The sequence below is a fragment of the Acipenser ruthenus genome, unplaced genomic scaffold (genome assembly GCF_902713425.1).
Source record: "Acipenser ruthenus unplaced genomic scaffold, fAciRut3.2 maternal haplotype, whole genome shotgun sequence".
In the NCBI taxonomy this organism is placed as follows: Eukaryota; Metazoa; Chordata; class Actinopteri; order Acipenseriformes; family Acipenseridae; genus Acipenser; species Acipenser ruthenus.
The window spans coordinates 1-17,500 of NW_026707555.1; the positions used below are offsets into that span (position 1 = coordinate 1).

General features: G+C 42.8%; 2 protein-coding genes across 2 annotated transcripts; both read left to right on the top strand.

Annotated features, from left to right (window-relative positions):
- The first annotated feature begins 422 nt into the window (after nucleotides 1–422).
- On the top strand, nucleotides 423–3,244 carry LOC131727734 (stonustoxin subunit alpha-like). Its single transcript, XM_059018999.1, has 2 exons — nucleotides 423–621; nucleotides 2,073–3,244. Exons 1-2 carry the CDS (start codon nucleotides 522–524, stop codon nucleotides 3,242–3,244), a joined length of 1,272 nt encoding a protein of 423 aa, XP_058874982.1. The 5' UTR covers nucleotides 423–521.
- On the top strand, nucleotides 3,244–10,082 carry LOC117965717 (tripartite motif-containing protein 16-like). The gene is made up of 3 exons (XM_059018998.1): nucleotides 3,244–3,808; nucleotides 8,437–8,502; nucleotides 9,473–10,082. Exons 1-3 carry the CDS (start codon nucleotides 3,358–3,360, stop codon nucleotides 10,000–10,002), a joined length of 1,047 nt encoding a protein of 348 aa, XP_058874981.1. The 5' UTR covers nucleotides 3,244–3,357; the 3' UTR covers nucleotides 10,003–10,082.
- The last annotated feature ends 7,418 nt before the right edge of the window (nucleotides 10,083–17,500 follow it).

Consider the following 17,500-nt stretch of genomic DNA (forward strand, 5'->3'; position numbering starts at 1 on the left):
CGCTCAGATTTCCAGGCAAAACCAGAACTGGTAGCAACCCTAATTAAAGTACAAAAAATTGGGTTTAACATTAAAGTTTCTACTTAACCCTAACTATACATGATAATCAGGGCCATAACCAGAGCTCACATTCTACCAGGTCACACTTAGGTTTCAAGCTCTAGCTGCAGTATTTATATGACTGCTTGGTATTTACTATTCAACCTCCAAATCTATGTTACACAGCAAACCAACAGAGAACACGAAGGAGTCTTTTGTACTTTACCAGAATTTCTACATGAACATCAGCATTAAAAACAACCGAGGACAGGACCCTGGTGTCCTCATAGTTAGTTACGGCCATGATGATAATGTATCCATAATAAAATGCACATTGATTTCCATTCTGTATATTTATCATTTTCAAAGCTGCAGACTGGTAATGTAATTTCACTTTCTCAACACTGCACTACACTTGAAGATGGAAGCTACTGATCAGATGTGTCACCCTTGTTTTGTAGGGCCTCTTCTTCAGATAAAGCATGGCTAATACAGGGGATGAGACGCTGGAGATGGCAGCTCTCGGACGACCCTTCCAGCTGGGAATGCTGTATGACTGCCGGAAGGATCGCCTCATTCCAGGTGACTGCTGACCCTTGCTTACACTTATTCAGTCCACACGAGTGAAACAGCGCACCAGTGTGAGGCGCAGGAACAGGAGAGATTCAATAGGGAGCCCCCACAGGGTAATCAGCCACTCTGCATCTGAAGAGTTTGCATGTTACATTAAAAGTTCAGATCTGGAAAATCTTACGTTTTACCTGAAACTGTCAACATTTACCAAGTAAGGAATGTCCAGAATTAAGAAATAGATTGCTGGATTTACCAGTTAATCTTATGATTTACTGAAGCTTTATTGGTTAAGGCACTTGGTTATTCTTGAGATTTATCTGGAAATGTCCACAGTAAAGCGGTATCATATTTATTTTGGACATTTACTGCTTTACTTGGTAAATATCAACATTTGCCAGTAAATCTTGAGATTTGTCAATATTCTGACTTTTACTGTAACAAATACAATATATAGAAAAAAACATGGGCTGTGACGTATAAGCAAATACATTTTAACATTGAAGAGATGGGCTTTGTATCAGAAGACTCGGAAATCGCGTGTGACGGGTAAGTGCATTAGTTTATTACATACTGTAAGAGGAAGTGTGTTACATGTGTGGGTCGTCACTGAATAATCATGAGGCAGGCAAGAGCATTGGTGCTGACACGCCGCACAGGCACGCAGACCCAATAACAACACAGTGCTGACACGAGGGTACCAGCAATGGCAGCCCTAGCATCACATTTACTATAGAAAACAAAACAAAGCCAAAAATACAAGGCAAGCGCCTGCTCCAGGAACCTACTACCCTACGATAGCCCTCTCTATGCTTGGCATCAGCATCCCTTAAACTAATCTATTACTGTTGCTCCCGAAGTCCCGACCTCCCAGCGATTCTGGGTCGCTCTGACGGACCTGGCTGGGCAGAGCCTTCACAGGCACCGTGTTGCAGTTGAAGAGTTTTGTAGCAGTCATCCTGTGGAGCGGACCCTCTCCACCTGCTGGCAAACAAACAAGCCTTCGCTCAGCACACTGTGTAGCAATAGCCTTGCAGTAGCTTTTTGGAGCTCCGCACAGCTTTCCTGGGCATGCCCCCAGACCTCCGGATCAGCTCAGCTGAACTGGTCACTTAGCAACGTGTCTCAGCTGCACACACTTGCTCAAGAACCAGCTGTCACACACACACACACATTATATATATATATATATATATATATATATATATATATATATATATATATATATATATATATATATATATATTGGAATTTATTTTATTCTTAAAACAAGGATGGTAAAACGCAACTTATGTGTATCTGGGTATTGTATATCCAAGTGCTGACTGTATATATATTTCTTTTTTTTGGAACATTAATGTGGATTTTAAAAAGCTAATTAAAGCCTGATGTAAACTTTGCCTTAAGAGACGATTGTATTACAACAAATAACAATAAATATGTTTATCTTGATTGCATGGCAGGAATTACTTTGTGGAACCCAGAAGAACTACAAGGCAGCATAAATGAAAGATCCCAGCCGATAACTGAGTTCAGAGTCACCGCCTCGGACTCCATTGAAGAGAAGGCTTCTGCTTTGAAAGTGGACACTTCCCTGAAGGCGAGTCTCCTGGGGGGTTTGGTTAAAGTGGGTGGAGCTGCAAAGTACTTCAACGACACACAGAAATCAACAAGACAATCCCGAGTCACTCTGCAGTACTACACAACAACACGATTTGAGAATCTGACCATGAATCACCTGGCCAAAGAGAAAGTGTCTCACCCCAGCGTGTTTGAAGACAAGACAGCGACTCACGTGGTCACCGCTGTGCTGTACGGAGCTCAGGCATATTTCATATTTGACCAGCAGGTATCCTCAGAGGAGAAGCAACAGGAAATCCATGGAAAAATGGAGCTTGCAATAAGTAAAATACCTAAAATTAAAATGGAAGGTCAAGGCTCTATTGACCTGGAGGGAACAGAAAAAGCTGAAGTTAAAAAATTTGAATGTACATTTTATGGAGATTTTCATCTTGAATCTAACCCGTTGACTTACCATGATGCTGTGAAAGCCTACTCAACTCTTCCAGAATTGCTCGGGGACAAAGGAGAGAACGCAGTGCCTGTGAAGGTCTGGCTGTACCCGTTAATCAAGCTGGACTCCAGGGCTGCCAAGCTGGAAAGGAACATAAGTGACTACTTGGTAACATCTATGCAAACTGTTTTAGAGCAATTTAATACAATTGAAATGCAAAGCAACGACATGATAAAAGACATTGTTACCCAAACGTTTCCTGAAGTCAATGAGAAGATTCAACAACTGAAACAAAGCGACACGCAGTACAAGCTGAATTTCATGAGCAAACTGTACGCCATGCTGCCTTCCATCCGCGGAGGTGTGCAAAAGGAAGAGTCACTCAGAAAGATTTTAAACAATCACGAAGAGTCCCCTTTTAACTTTAAAGCACAACATGCTTGGCTGAACAGCAAAGAAAGAGAAATCAATGCAGTGAGACGTTGTCTTACTATTTTAAAAGACATACATGTATCTTCTGTGAATGAGCTAGATGAGGAAGAATTAAACAATGAGACTGAAAATATTGTTTGCTTTACCTTCACCTCACTGCACGAGCCAGAACCATATCTGAAGATCTAAAAAACTACCTTGAAACCCAAGCGAGTAAGAACACTCAAAGTTCAACTCTTAGTAAATATTTGCATCAAGAGAGCAAGCAATGGGTGAGCAACGAGACTAAACTGAAGATAAGAATGTATTTGAAGGTATTCCAGGAGTTAGTGAACATCAACAGGGAGAATAAGAAAACAAAGTTTTTCATAGTGTCTAAGGAAGACCAGGAGTTTCCTGGAGCCTGCATTCTCCTGTTTGAAAATGGAGCATCGAAATACATACATTTCAAGATCCCATCAAAACCTGACGTCCCTGAGGTCTGTGATGTCACCCATGACAGTGCGACTCTGAAGGTGGTGCCTCCCAGTAGTGATGCTGATCAGAAACTAAAATACCATCTGGAGTGCATTAATCAGAAGGAATGGGCAATTCAATCCAGCACTGATAAAACAGAGACCCTCACTGTATCAGGCTTGCAACAGAACACAGAGTATGAATTTAGATACACAGTGGAAGGGAAGTTGGGGTATTCTGTGAGCAGTGACACAACCAGCAAAGTCAAGACAACAAGCTCACTTACACAAGCCACAGGTCAGTGGTTAGTTCCTTTTTTTTAAATGTCACTAATATCGTCTATCATCACCCTTCTCTGTAGTAATCATTGACAAGTTAGAGTATTATACCTTTTTTTAGGGCTGTGTCCGAAGGTTCGTTCTGTAGCCAGGGATTCAAAGATTATTTTAAACTAAAGCATAGAGCTGATACCGCTCTGAAGCATAGTGCGGGGCTGGCAGTGGAGAGTGTAGCGTGCACGGGGGAAGGCAGCAGCGGGGCTGGCAGGGGAGAGTGTAGCGTGCACGGGGGAAGGCAGCAGCGGGGCTGGCAGGGGAGAGTGTAGCGTGCACGGGGGAAGGCAGCAGCGTGGCTGGCAGGGGAGAGTGTAGCGCGCACGGGGAAGGCAGCAGCGGGGCTGGCAGGGGAGAGTGTAGCGTTCACAGGGGAAGGCAGCAGCGGGGCTGGCAGGGGAGAGTGTAGCGTGCACGGGGGAAGGCAGCAGCGGGGCTGGCAGGGGAGAGTGTAGCGTGCACGGGGGAAGGCAGCAGCGTGGCTGGCAGGGGAGAGTGTAGCGTGCACGGGGGAAGGCAGCAGCGGGGCTGGCAGGGGAGAGCGTGGCATGCACGGGGGAAGGCAGCAGCGGGGCTGGCAGGGGAGAGTGTAGCGTGCACGGGGAAGGCAGCAGCGGGGCTGGCAGGGGAGAGCGTAGCGTGCACGGGGGAAGGCAGCAGCGGGGCTGGCAGGGGAGAGTGTAGCGTGCACGGGGGAAGGCAGCAGCGTGGCTGGCAGGGGAGAGTGTAGCGTGCACGGGGGAAGGCAGCAGCGTGGCTGGCAGGGGAGAGTGTAGTGTGCACGGGGAAGGCAGCAGCGGGGCTGGCAGGGGAGAGCGTGGCATGCACGGGGGAAGGCAGCAGCGTGGCTGGCAGGGGAGAGCGTAGCGTGCACGGGGGAAGGCAGCAGCGGGGCTGGCAGGGGAGAGTGTAGCGTGCACCGGGGGAAGGCAGCAGCGGGGCTGGTAGGTGACATAATCACACACGAAGACATAAGCATCTATCGGGCTTATGTCTTTTCAGATTGCGTCGCCTATCAGCCCTGTGCACGCTACAATACATTATTTGACAATTTACAAAATGGAATTCCAAAAAGCGCTTGCTGTGCTTTCTCAGTCAATTCTTATGCCAAAGTAATCAGACGTGCGTGTTAACCAGAGACAGAAACAACAACAAGAAAGCGATCACAAACACAAACTGACTTTGCAGGGGGACAACAAATCTTGTTTCATCTTTCTAACAGTACAGTAATGATATGAATCCCTGGCTTGCTTGTTTTTAACATGGTTACACTGGGTAGTTACGTGACAGTAAAGTGAAACTGAATTCAAACGCACCGCCTTTTTTTACCTGCAGTGGAATCCATTCTGTCTGCTAAGAGCTGAGTTTACTGTTTCAGACATGTAATCAAATATGCATTAATTAGTTCAATCAGTACTGTTCAATTGGTAGCAGCATCCTGTGTAAATGACACGCCAGAGGTCCAGGCTCTGTATTAATAGAGGGGATCTTATCTTACAGGATCAGATATGACAGGCTCTGTATTAATAGAGGGGATTGTATCTTACAGGATCAGATATGACAGGCTCTGTATTAATAGAGGGGATCGTATCTTACAGGATCAGATATGACAGGCTCTGTATTAATAGAGGGGATCGTATCTTACAGGATCAGATATGACAGGCTCTGTATTAATAGAGGGGATCATATCTTACAGGATCAGATATGACAGGCTCTGTATTAATAGAGGGGATAGTATCTTACAGGATCAGATATGACAGGCTCTGTATTAATAGAGGGGATCATATCTTACAGGATCAGATATGTCCGGCTTACTCCCCCCACACTGGGGAATACATGGCAGCATTAACTTCGGATACTTGATGATAATAACCTGGTGAATTAGTACTTCACATCACACAGTACTAAGCAGCTTGGTTATTTTTTTCAAACATGTTAGTAGTTTTATAGTAAGTTTACTGTGTGAAGTAATAATATGTAATAATATGTACAGACACCTTACAGTACGCTGCTAAAGAATAATAATCACACTTAGATGAATAACACCGTGTAACAATTTTTTTTTTTTTGGTTCCTGGGTAGTAACTGTTAATTCCTAATTGCTTATGCCTCAAAAGTATAGAAAATGGCTATTATTCCCCACAAACTTTGCTTTTGTGACCAGGACAGTGATATTTTGAAATTTACCTATTTTCCAGAACATTCCAGATAGATTCAGTGCTGAGTAAACTTGGAGTAACTTCTAGAACTTTCTAGAACTTTCCAGTAATATAAATAGTAGTATAAATACAGGGGCCACCAGTTCAGTTTAGTTCCAGCTGCCTAAGTGGATACATATCTGCATTTTTCTGAGATGGCATCAAGAGGCTGCAATGGTGGCATTCCTGATGGGTCTCCAAGGTGGTTTTACCAAGTTTCCCTGCTATCTTTGCCTTTGGGACAGCAGGGACACCAAGGCGCACTACCACAGGCGGGACTGGCCACAGCGGACCGAATTCTCTGTGGGGAGGAACAACGTCAAGTGGGAGCCACTGGTGGACCCCCGGAAGGTGCTGATGCCACCACTGCACATCAAATTGGGCCTTATGAAACAATTTGTCAGAGCTCTAGATAAGGAGTCGGCAGCCTTGAAGTACCTTCAAGACTTCTTCCCTAAGCTGTCTGAGGCAAAGGTCAAAGCCGGTGTCTTCGTCGGACCACAGATAAAGAAGATCCTGGAGTGCAATGAATTCCCCAAGAAGCTCACTAGTAAGGAGAAAGCAGCTTGGAACAGCTTTGTCGCAGTGGTTCGGGGCTTCCTGGGCAATCACAAGGCCGAAAACTATGTGGAGCTGGTTGAGACTCTGGTGAAGAACTACGGCACAATGGGCTGTAGGATGTCCCTCAAAGTCCATATCCTTGATGCTCATCTTGATAAATTCAAGGAGAACATGGGAGCGTACTCGGAGGAGCAAGGCGAGCGCTTCCACCAGGATATACTGGACTTTGAACGCCGCTACCAAGGACAGTATAACGAGAACATGATGGGAGACTACATTTGGGGGTTGATTCGTGAAAGTGATTTACAGTATAATCGTAAATCTCGAAAAACTACTCACTTCTTTTGTAGTCATTTTTGTATTACTTTAGTATAAATACATGTTAATTTGGATTCATATGTTGTTTTTTTCTGACTACGTGAACGAAAAGACACAAATTCACCCGTTTTCTCTTTGGAAATAGGTAAATTTCAAAATATCACTGTCTGGTCACAAAAGTTTGTCGGGAATAATAACCATTTTCTATACTTTTGAGGCATAAGCAATTAGGAAATAACACTTACTACCCAGGAACAAAAATTGTGTTACATAGTGTAATGTATAAAGAGATATTAAAAAAAAAAAAAAAAAAAAAAACATGGCTATATATGTTCGTTGCTGAGAGGGCAGATTCACATCCCAGCGCTTTGGTATCTCTGGGTTTGAAATGGCGCTCCATAAGTGTAACACCTATTATTATTATTATTATTATTATTATTATTATTATTATTATTATTATTATTATTATTATTTAGTTTTATTGATCAGAAATATAAAAACATATTATTTCTTTTATTTGTGTGTGCGTGTACATTATTTTTTAAACTATAATAATATTCCACTGCGGCTCTCAGTGATGAAGTTTCATGATTGCTTCAGCTCACATTCAGCAGTTTCCTCAGGCTGTGTGACTGACATATAATCTGACCAATGAAAATGCAGAAAGGGTGGAAACGGTTGTATTATTGGTTGATCCCCCCAAAACACCAAAAATAACGTCTGATAGCTGGTGGAGCAGGGAGGAGGGAGGATGGAGCAGGCAGGGTGGAGGAGGGAGCAGGGAGTAGGCAGGAGGGTGGAGGGAGCAGGGAGGATGGAGCAGGCAGGGTGGAGGAGGGAGCAAGGAGGATGCAGGTGGGAGCAGGCAGGAGGGAGGATGGAGGAGGGAGCAGGCAGCATGGAGGAGGGAGCAGGGAATAGGGAGCAAGGAGGATGCAGGTGGGAGCAGGGTGGAGGCAGGAGGGTGGAGGGAGCAGGGTGGAGGGAGCAGGGAGGATTGAGGAGGGAGCAGGGAACATGGGGAGGGAGCAGGGAACATGGGGGAGAGAGCTGGTGGAGTAGGGAGGAGGGGGGATGGAGGAGGGTGCAGGGAATAGGGAGCAGGGAGGATACAAGTGGGAAGAGGGTGGAGGCAGGAGGGTGGAGGCAGGAGGGTGGAGGGAGCAGGGAAGTGGGAGCAGGCAGGAGGGTGGAGGGAGCAGGGAGGATGGAGGAGGGAGCAGGGAGGATGGAGGAGGGAGCATGGAGGATTCAGATGGGAGGAGGCAGGAGGGTGGAAGGAGCAGGGAGGAGGGAGGAGGTAGCAGGCAGGATGGATGGAGGAGGAAGCAGAGAGTAGGGAGCAGGGAGGATGCAGGTGGGAGCAGGGAGGAGGGAGCAGCGTGGAGGGAGGATGGAACATACAAGAGGGAGAAGGAAGCATAGAGGAGGGAGCAGGGAGGAGGGAGTGATTTGAGGATGCAGCAAACAACTTTGTATGTTTCAATTCTATTTATCTCTCTTTTTTCCTGCCCAGTGAATGAAGTTGCAGTTTACAGTCTGCAGGCTCCAGACCCAAGTAACAGAGCTGAGTTTTTAAAATGTAAGTCTATTTTCACTGAAACATTTGATTGAAAGATGTGTCACTCCATTGTGAGAAGAGCTAACACTACAGAACAGGGAGGGGTGGAGCTTGAGGGCAGCAATTATTATTATTTATTATTAATTGTGAAGTCATTAATCTACACTCCTCTCCAGCAAGTATTGGTTCAGATGAATACATGCAGAATGACTGGGGGAGGGGCATTTGTTGCCTGTTTTTCCACTCAGACCTTTCTCTCCCTAAATATCTTGGTATCTCTGAATAGATAATCATCCCATCTTTTAATACATGTACAGTGCATGTGAAACCAGTTGTGGGGTAAAATGAACAGCTATCCCTCCCAGTCATCCTGTGCTGGTAGTAAATGTATATTGCAGTATCACTGCACTTGTGGGATGGATTGCTCATTAAAATATTAGACAGATATTTGAAGAGTGGATGATATTCTATTGAAGATATTTAGTAAGCAAGGGGTCTGAGTGGGTAAAATGGCAGCACATACCCTGTAGGAACATTAAGTGAACTGTAATTGTATGCAGAGTTGCATTTGATTGGTTCCAATTGAAGAAGTTTGATAAGATCGAGGAATTATAATGAACAAAACAATCAAACAGCAAGAGGGTTTAAAGATAGCTTCACATGTACCAGCATGGACATCTCAGAACTACATTTCCCATCATCCTCCTGCTCACATATGTAATTGAGATGGAATTACCAGTGAGCAGGAGGATGATGGGAAATGTAGTTCTCAGAGGTCCATGCTGGTCCGCGGGAAGCCATCTTGAGGCAAGGAATGCAATTTAAAAGTTTAAAAAAGTGGTCAAAATGTATTAATAAAAAATAATTAAAACAATACACACACCTTCCATAAACAGGATGTGAAGATGCAGCAGACAATGACTGTTGATTTTCTCAGTAATTTGACTTTTCTAACCGTCTCTCCTCTACCCGTCCTCTTCTCTTCAATCAGATTCCTGTCAGCTCACACTGGACCCCAACACAGCGCATAGAATCCTCTGTCTGTCTGAAGGGAACAGAAAGGTGACATGGAGGAGAGAGACCCAGAGATATCCTGATTACCCAGAGAGATTTGATTACTATCCCCAAGTGCTTTGCAGAGAGGGTTTGTCTAGGACTCGCTGTTACTGGGAGATTGAGTGCAGTGGTAGAGGGGCTGATATAGGAGTCACATATAAAGGAATCAGCAGGAAAGGAGGGGGTCGTTCTGGTCTCCTTGGATACAATGACAAGTCCTGGAGTTTGGAATGCTCTGATTCCAGTTACACTGCCCGGCACAATAACAATTTCACTGCAATAACTGCCCCCCGCTCCCCCAGAATAGGAGTGTATCTGGACTTTAATGCTGGCACGCTGTCCTTTTATGGCGTCTTTGACACAATGACCCTCCTGCACAGATTCCTAACCACATTCACTGAGCCGCTCTATCCTGGGTTTTATATTTATTCTGATTCCTCTGTAACAATCTGCCAGCTGAACTAGACTGTTTTGTGTTGTAAGAAACCCTTTGTATTGAACTCCCTGTCTGTCCTCTCCACTCCTCGGGTGACGGGAATGTTCAATCTGACACAACTTTAGATGAAAGTTAGGGGGTAAAACGGCGCCACCTGCAGAGCGAAACGAGGTGAATTATTTGTTTTTAGCAACGAATGGATTTCATACGAAATAACTGCATTTAATTTCTTTTTTAAGAATTGTTTTATATATATATATTTTAAAAAATCCAATAGCATCCAATAGTCAGTGCTGTAAGAGTTTTTTTTTAAAAAAGTGAACTTAAGTTTGCTTTATTGTGTGTGTGTTTTTGTTCTTTGATTTCAATAAAATGTTTCTTCTGTTTATTTATTCAGATTTGTGAAATTTTCTTATTTATTAATACTCATTAACACTCATTAAGCATAGGGAAGCATTTAAAGCAAAGATAGGTCTCGTAAAGCATAGGGAAGCATTGTAAAGCACAGAGAGGTCTGGTAAAGCATAGGGAAGCATTGTAAAGCACAGAGAGGTATGGTAAAGCATAGGGAAGCATTGTAAAGCACAGAGGTCTGGTAAATCATAGGGAAGCATTGTAACGCACAGACGTATAGTAAAGCATAGGGAAGCATTGTAAAGCACAGAGAGGTCTTGTAAGGCATAGAGAAGCATTGTAAAGCACAGAGAGGTCTGGTAAATCATAGGGAAGCATTGTAACGCGCAGAGGTAGATTAAAGCATAGGGAAGCATTGTAAAGCACAGAAGTATAGTAAAGCATAGGGAAACATTGTAAAGCACAGAGAGGTCTGGTAAAGCATAGGGAAGCATTGTAAAGCACAGAGAGTTCTGGTAAAGCATAGGGAAGCATTGTAAAGCACAAAGAGGTCTGGTAAAGCATAGGGAAGCATTGTGAAGCACAGAGAGGTCTGGTAAAGCATAGGGAAGCATTGTAAAGCACAGAGAGGTGTGTTAAAGCATAGGGAAGCATTGTAAAGCACAGAGAGGTGTGGTAAAGCATAGGGAAGCATTGTAAAGCACAGTGAGGTCTGGTAAAGCATAGGGAAGCATTGTAAAACACAGAGAGGTCTGGTAAAGCATAGGGAAGCATTGTAAAGCACAGAGAGGTCTGGTAAAGCATAGAGAAGCATTGTAAAGCACAGAGAGGTCTGGTAAAGCATAGGGAAGCATTGTAAAGCACAGAGAGGTCTGGTAAAGCATAGGGAAGCATTGTAAAGCACAGAGAGGTCTGGTAAAGCATAGAGAAGCATTGTAAAGCACAGAGAGGTCTGGTAAAGCATAGGGAAGCATTGTAAAGCACAGAGAGGTGTGGTAAAGCATATGGAAGCATTGTAAAGCACAGAGAGGTCTGGACTCTAACCCTGGGCTTGAGACTCAGCTCAGTGATTTGAATTCCTGAACAGCTTCTTAGTAAAGTTATTATTCAGCATGCCGCCGCACCATGAACTAATAAGAAAAGACTTTCAGTACCTGGAAGGCTCTTGTGACATATCAGGCGGGTCATTCTCTTTACTCATTCTTCTTCTCCTTGGAGTCGGGTCCATGCCTCTCTCTACTGAATCACTCGTTCCTCAGTTAGCTGGGTTTCTCATCTGCAACACAATTGAAACAAGTCCGTTGTTAAAGAGTACAGCCCTTCAAATGATATTTTTCTTTCTCTTTCTTTAGACCGGCCCATTATCTTTTCATGCTGTTTGAAATCATCCCGACCGCTTCTTGTTATCACAGTTCCTCAAATGCTGGGTTCGTTTTTGGAAACGGCTGTGTTGCTAATTGAGTGCCATGGGGTGGGGGTTACACTGCCCTCCCTAGCTAAAGGAATGTGCAGCAGGTGGCCAGGTGTCAATCGAAGAATTTATCATCAATTACCCCTGATCACCTGCCTTTGAAAAGGGGCTGGATAGCCAGTCCTTTGTCTTCGTTTGTTTGTGCTGCCCATTCACCTTCTGCAAGGGAAAGCGAAGAAACGCCACGACTGCGTGCGTAACCAGGGTGAGCTACTGGTTTTCATCGTGTGTAGAGCGGGATACCTGAGACTTTAGAAAGGGATTCATTTAGGGGATTTTAATCCCACAAAAGTAAAAAGTATTTCTGGACACACATAACACAGGCTAGATTAGTAAAGTCTCATCCCACATGACTGTATACCGGGCGTGTTGGGTATTTTTGTCGTGAGTTGTTACACTCTTTCATTTTTTTCAGATACAATGACTGATCAAGAACGACTCAGCGAGGTAGTAATTGGGGTCCGGAAGTTAATTAATTGTTAAATTTACGGGCTGACGAGGAGGTGAATTCACAAATAATTTACGGGCGGATCGCCGACGTGCTGCGTGAGCGTAGATACAAACGTTGCCATTATTATTATTATTATTATTATTATTATTATTATTATTATTATTATTATTATTTATTTCTTAGCAGACGCCCTTATCCAGGGCGACTTACAATTGTTACAAGATATCACATTATTTTTACATACAATTCCCCATTTATACAGTTGGGTTTTTACTGGAGCAATCTAGGTAAAGTACCTTGCTCAAGGGTACATCAGCAGTGTCCCCCACCTGGGATTGAACCCACGACCCTCTGGTCAAGAGTCCAGAGCCATAATAAGGGCGTCACCCTGGATAAGGGCGTCTGCTAAGGAATAAATAATAATATTGTAATAATAATGATTAATAAAAGCGACAGAGGGGTGTGTTTTTTGTTATTGGTAAAGTGATTCTGGTTTGGTGTGAAAGGGATTTCCTTTGCGTCACTTTGCCCCTGTTGTTAATGTAGATTTTGTATCTATACCTCGATATTTACAAAGCTGTACAGTTTTATAATACAGGGTGCAAGTTCAACATGAATTAAAGAAACACAACTATCTCTCCTTGCAATGACAGTCTAACACACTTTTATAAAATGGGTTTCTTATCTTCGTGGGTTTTAATGTAACTTTAAAATTGCTGCTTTTGTATTATTATGTGTATACGGATATTGCTGTTCTAGAAAGAGAGCAAAGAAGAGCGGCCAGAATTATCCCGGGTTTAAAAGGCATGTCGTATGCAGACAGGCTAAAAGAATTGAATTCTATTCAGTCTTGAACAAAGAAGACTACGCGGCGATCTGATTCAAACATTCAAAATCCTAAAAGTTATTGACAATGTCGACCCAGGGGACTTTTTCAACCTGAAAAAAGAAACAAGGACTAGGGGTCACAAATGGAGATTAGATAAAGGGGCATTCAGAACAGAAAATGGGAGACACTTTTTTTACACAGAGAATTGTGAGGGTCTGGAACCAACTCCCCAGTAATGTTGTGAAACTGACACCCTGGGATCCTTCAAGAAGCTGCTTGATGAGATTCTGGGATCAATAAGCTACTAACAACCAAATGAGCAAGATGGGCCGAATGTACACGTATGTGTGAAACTTTTAATCATACATTTAATCATTCACCACTTGTTAATAAATAACCAACACATTTTTTTTTAACTCTTCTGCACTAATTGCACACGCGAAGCTCTTGGGCTGTGTTTAAAGGTGATCCTTTTCAAATGGCAGTTTAGATGCAACACCACTGATCGTTATCAAATGCACTGATGCATTTCATCACGATCAGAAATGGCAGTGTAAACGCACCAATCGATTTTATTTTATTATAGGCCACTTTCAATATTAATATATTTAAATGTATGCAATTTGACCAATAATAATGACATGGGTGAAGTGCATTTAAATCAAAGTAAAATGCAAATGCTTTAAAGCCAAACTAAATACTAGAATTGTCCCAGGGTGGTGAGTAAGTTTGAGAGGCAGAACATAACAAAAGCACACGGTCCAATTACATTTTGTAAATGTAATAGAAAATGAAAACCGGATAGGAAGGAAGCTTGTGGTTTTACATTGGTACTTGACATGACAATGAACTAGCTTGTGGTTTAAGTAGTTCATATTCATAATGACAAGTACATACAAATGATGTTAATTCACCAGTTCATAATGTTCTGTATTGTCACTACATTGTTTTTATATATTTTTCTTATTTAAAATTCAACTAGGACGTGTCATCGAATACATATGTTGCTCAAATTTGTTAAACTACATTGTTTTAATGTTTTTCCCTCACGACAATCTGGTTATTTATTTTTTACGTAAGAACAATTAAACAGATTGTGGAAATAAACTTAAGATTGTCACAGACAGAAATGTTGTCCTCCTTTATTGTTAAAAATAAAGAAAACATTCAGGTTCAAGTCCGTTTGTGTTACATACAGAAATATGAATAATAATAAAAAAAATCTTATCTTATATAAGATGAGACATACAAGCAGCATAAAACTCATGAAAATAGGGCTATTGTATACTTTAAGCGCACCAAATCAGTGTTTCAGCTTTTTAAACATAAAGCTATTTTGTGCAAGTAATAAAGAATTATTCATCTCCCATTTATTGTGTAGACTACTTTAACATTTCCGTTTGATAATACAATTTATAGCATTGCATATTCATGTACCTTTTACTAGAAATGCCAAGGCAATGATTTTGACCCCTTCAGAACTACATTTCCCATCATCCTCCTGCTCAAATCTGTTCTAGTGTTAAGCCCACTTAGGTAACAATTAAGCCCAGTTGGTTATTTGTCCTTTTTATTAAACTAAACAGAAATAGGATTAAGAATTTAAATGTTATTTTCCTGATTTTGAAATTGAGTCAGCCTGCGGAAGAGGAACAGAGGGAGAGATCGGAGATTGAAGGTAGGATGGAGTTCATTGAAAAAGACAGCAGTGGGTAAGGACAAGGGTATTAAATATAAGACCAGGGATAGGAAGCGAGTGTACAGTGCAGAAGAACAGAACAAACAAAACAAAATCCATTTACAAAAAGAAATAACAAAAAGAAATATAAAACAGCTTTATCTACACGACTCCAGTGGTTTTCAATCCTGGCCCTCGCATACCCCTGTGTCTGCTGGTTTTCCCTTCAACTGATTCCTTCATTACTTTATTGAACAAATAATGAGCTTAAGACCTTTTCCATTGTTTTCAGCTCTTAAACAAGTAAAGATATTTCACATTAGGGCTCGATTAAGTAACTTAAGAAGTTCATTATTAGTTCAATTTATTAATGAATAGATCAGCTGGAACAAAAACCAGTCGACCCAGTAAGTCGCCAGGCCCAGGATTGAACACCACTGAACTGCACGGAATAAGCAGACATGCGTTTACAGAAATGAAAGCAGTTCAGAAGGGTTTGAGTTTTGGTGTTGAAGAATGCAGTTAAACACACATGAAACAAGTCATGTAATTCAGTGGTTCTCAAGCCTGGTCCTCGTGTAACTCTGTCTGCTGGTTTTCATTCCAACTGAGCTCTTAAATACCTAATGGAATCATTCATTTAACTAATAATTGGCTTATTTTTACCGTTTCAGTTGTCTTCAGCTCTGAAACAGGTGGAGATAGTTCAGGTAAGTGTTCAATTAAGTAACTGACAACTCAGCTGGAATGAAACCCAGCAGACACGGGTACGCGAGGACCAGGGTTGGGAACCACAGATATAATTAGTCGTTTTCACAGGGAAACAAAAGGCACAAATTAAATCAAAACTTTGACCCACCCACTAATCGCAAATTATAACCCAGTATTTGATGGCTGGTGTTTTTTATGAGTAGAAGAAGCTTTTTAAATTAAAAATAAACATTGATAAGTACATATTGTAATTTGCGATTAGCGGGTGTGTGGAAGGGTGGGGGAAAATCACTGACACAGGATACAGAAAACTGGGTTTCTAGACACCACTCGGGTGCACGATTTATTTACAGCCACAAGGTGGCACTGTGATACCGTTGCTACTAACGATGGTACAGGTATAGAGCACACACGCAGGTGCATTAAATAAGACAAAAAAGAAGGCACAAAGAAAAACAAAAATAAACACTATTAACCAAAATCTACAAAATAAAGGTGCTGCACTTTGCAGCTGATTCCCCAACCGTCGCTACCCGCATGGCTCGGGACTCCGTCCTACACTCAGCAGTGTTCCCTCACTTCCCTATACAAACCCTGGGGTCTGCCCATTTGTTTCCCCACTACACAATATTCTTTCCTTTGTATTTTATTTGTAATTATTTGGCGGCTCTCTTCCAGCCCTGCTCCGTCCGTAACGCCTCCACCGCCTCATTCATCTAAAAAGGGCAGACCTGAGGGAACAACAAAGTATCCGTTTATAGGCCGAGCAATCCCCATGAGCCCGCCCCCCAGCTACTCGGAGAGAGGGAAAGCCCACACACCCTCTTTCCCACCTCTCTGTGTCATTGCCATGACCGACAGGCGGATTCCACGGGACTGCCGCCCTCTTCCTGCAGGTCTCCCCTGTTACAGGGTGGGATCAAATTTTGACTTGATATGGGCATAAGTTAGCCAAGGAAGAAACCAGGTCATACCACTATTAATTTATTTAATGGGAATTTGATAATTTGTTGTAAATAAATTCCTGGACTCTCTGAAAGAGAGTCTTACGGTGATTGTGGTCATTTGCAAGGGGGTCACTTTTTTCTGAGAGTTCTTGTAAATCTCCTTCATTCAGTGGACAAAATGTTTCATTGGTAGGAGGAGCACTGGTTGGTTGTGAGGGAACTGCTCTTTCCTCAGCTTCAGCATGTGGATGGTGAATGTACGAGAGATGCTTCTCTCCCATGAACAGCTGGAGTGGTGTTCTGTTTCCCTCTGAAGACACAGAGTGGTTGTTGTACTCAGCTCTGAATTCATTCAGTGTACGACTGACCCTTGGAAGATAAACGTAGTGAAGGCTAAAGAGGTCAGTTTTATTGTCTAGGTCCAACAGGTGCACGGATTCCAAATCACAGAACACAGGGGCAGAGACTTGGCTGCAATTTCTGCTCAAGTCCCTGTTGAAGCGTTCAATGCGCTGATTGTGTACTGAACTTCCTGTGAAGACAGAACCTTCTCCTCTGTTTTGGCACATGTCTTCCCAGACCTGGACATTCTCTCCTCCATGATCTGTTCTCACATGAAGTGGTCTGCCAAACTCCAACACTGCCTGTCTGAAAAGGTGCTCTACAGTATCTGCTCGGTTATTATTTGAGCACCGCAGAAACATTACCATCCTGCTAAATCCGTCCATGGCTCCATGAACCACTCATTTACAATGAATCAATTTGTGATTCCCATCTATATGCCAGAAGTGATTTGGGCATGGCACAGAGTACAGACGTGGCTGTATTGTTCTGCTCCTCCGAGCCTCAATACCATCCACTCTCTTTAGAGACACTATGAGACGGTTTCTCTGCATAACAATGCCTCTAGACCGCAGGGGGCTGTTTAGCATTACCTCTCCTACATGAGGAAGGTGGGCTTTTATCTCACATACAGCAGCATCAAGCTGCTCATCACTTAAAGTTGAGCATGTGGGTCCAGTGATCGGATATTCTCTCATTTGTCTGTTCAGAGTTGGTCTTGAAATCCCAAGTATGGATGCAGCG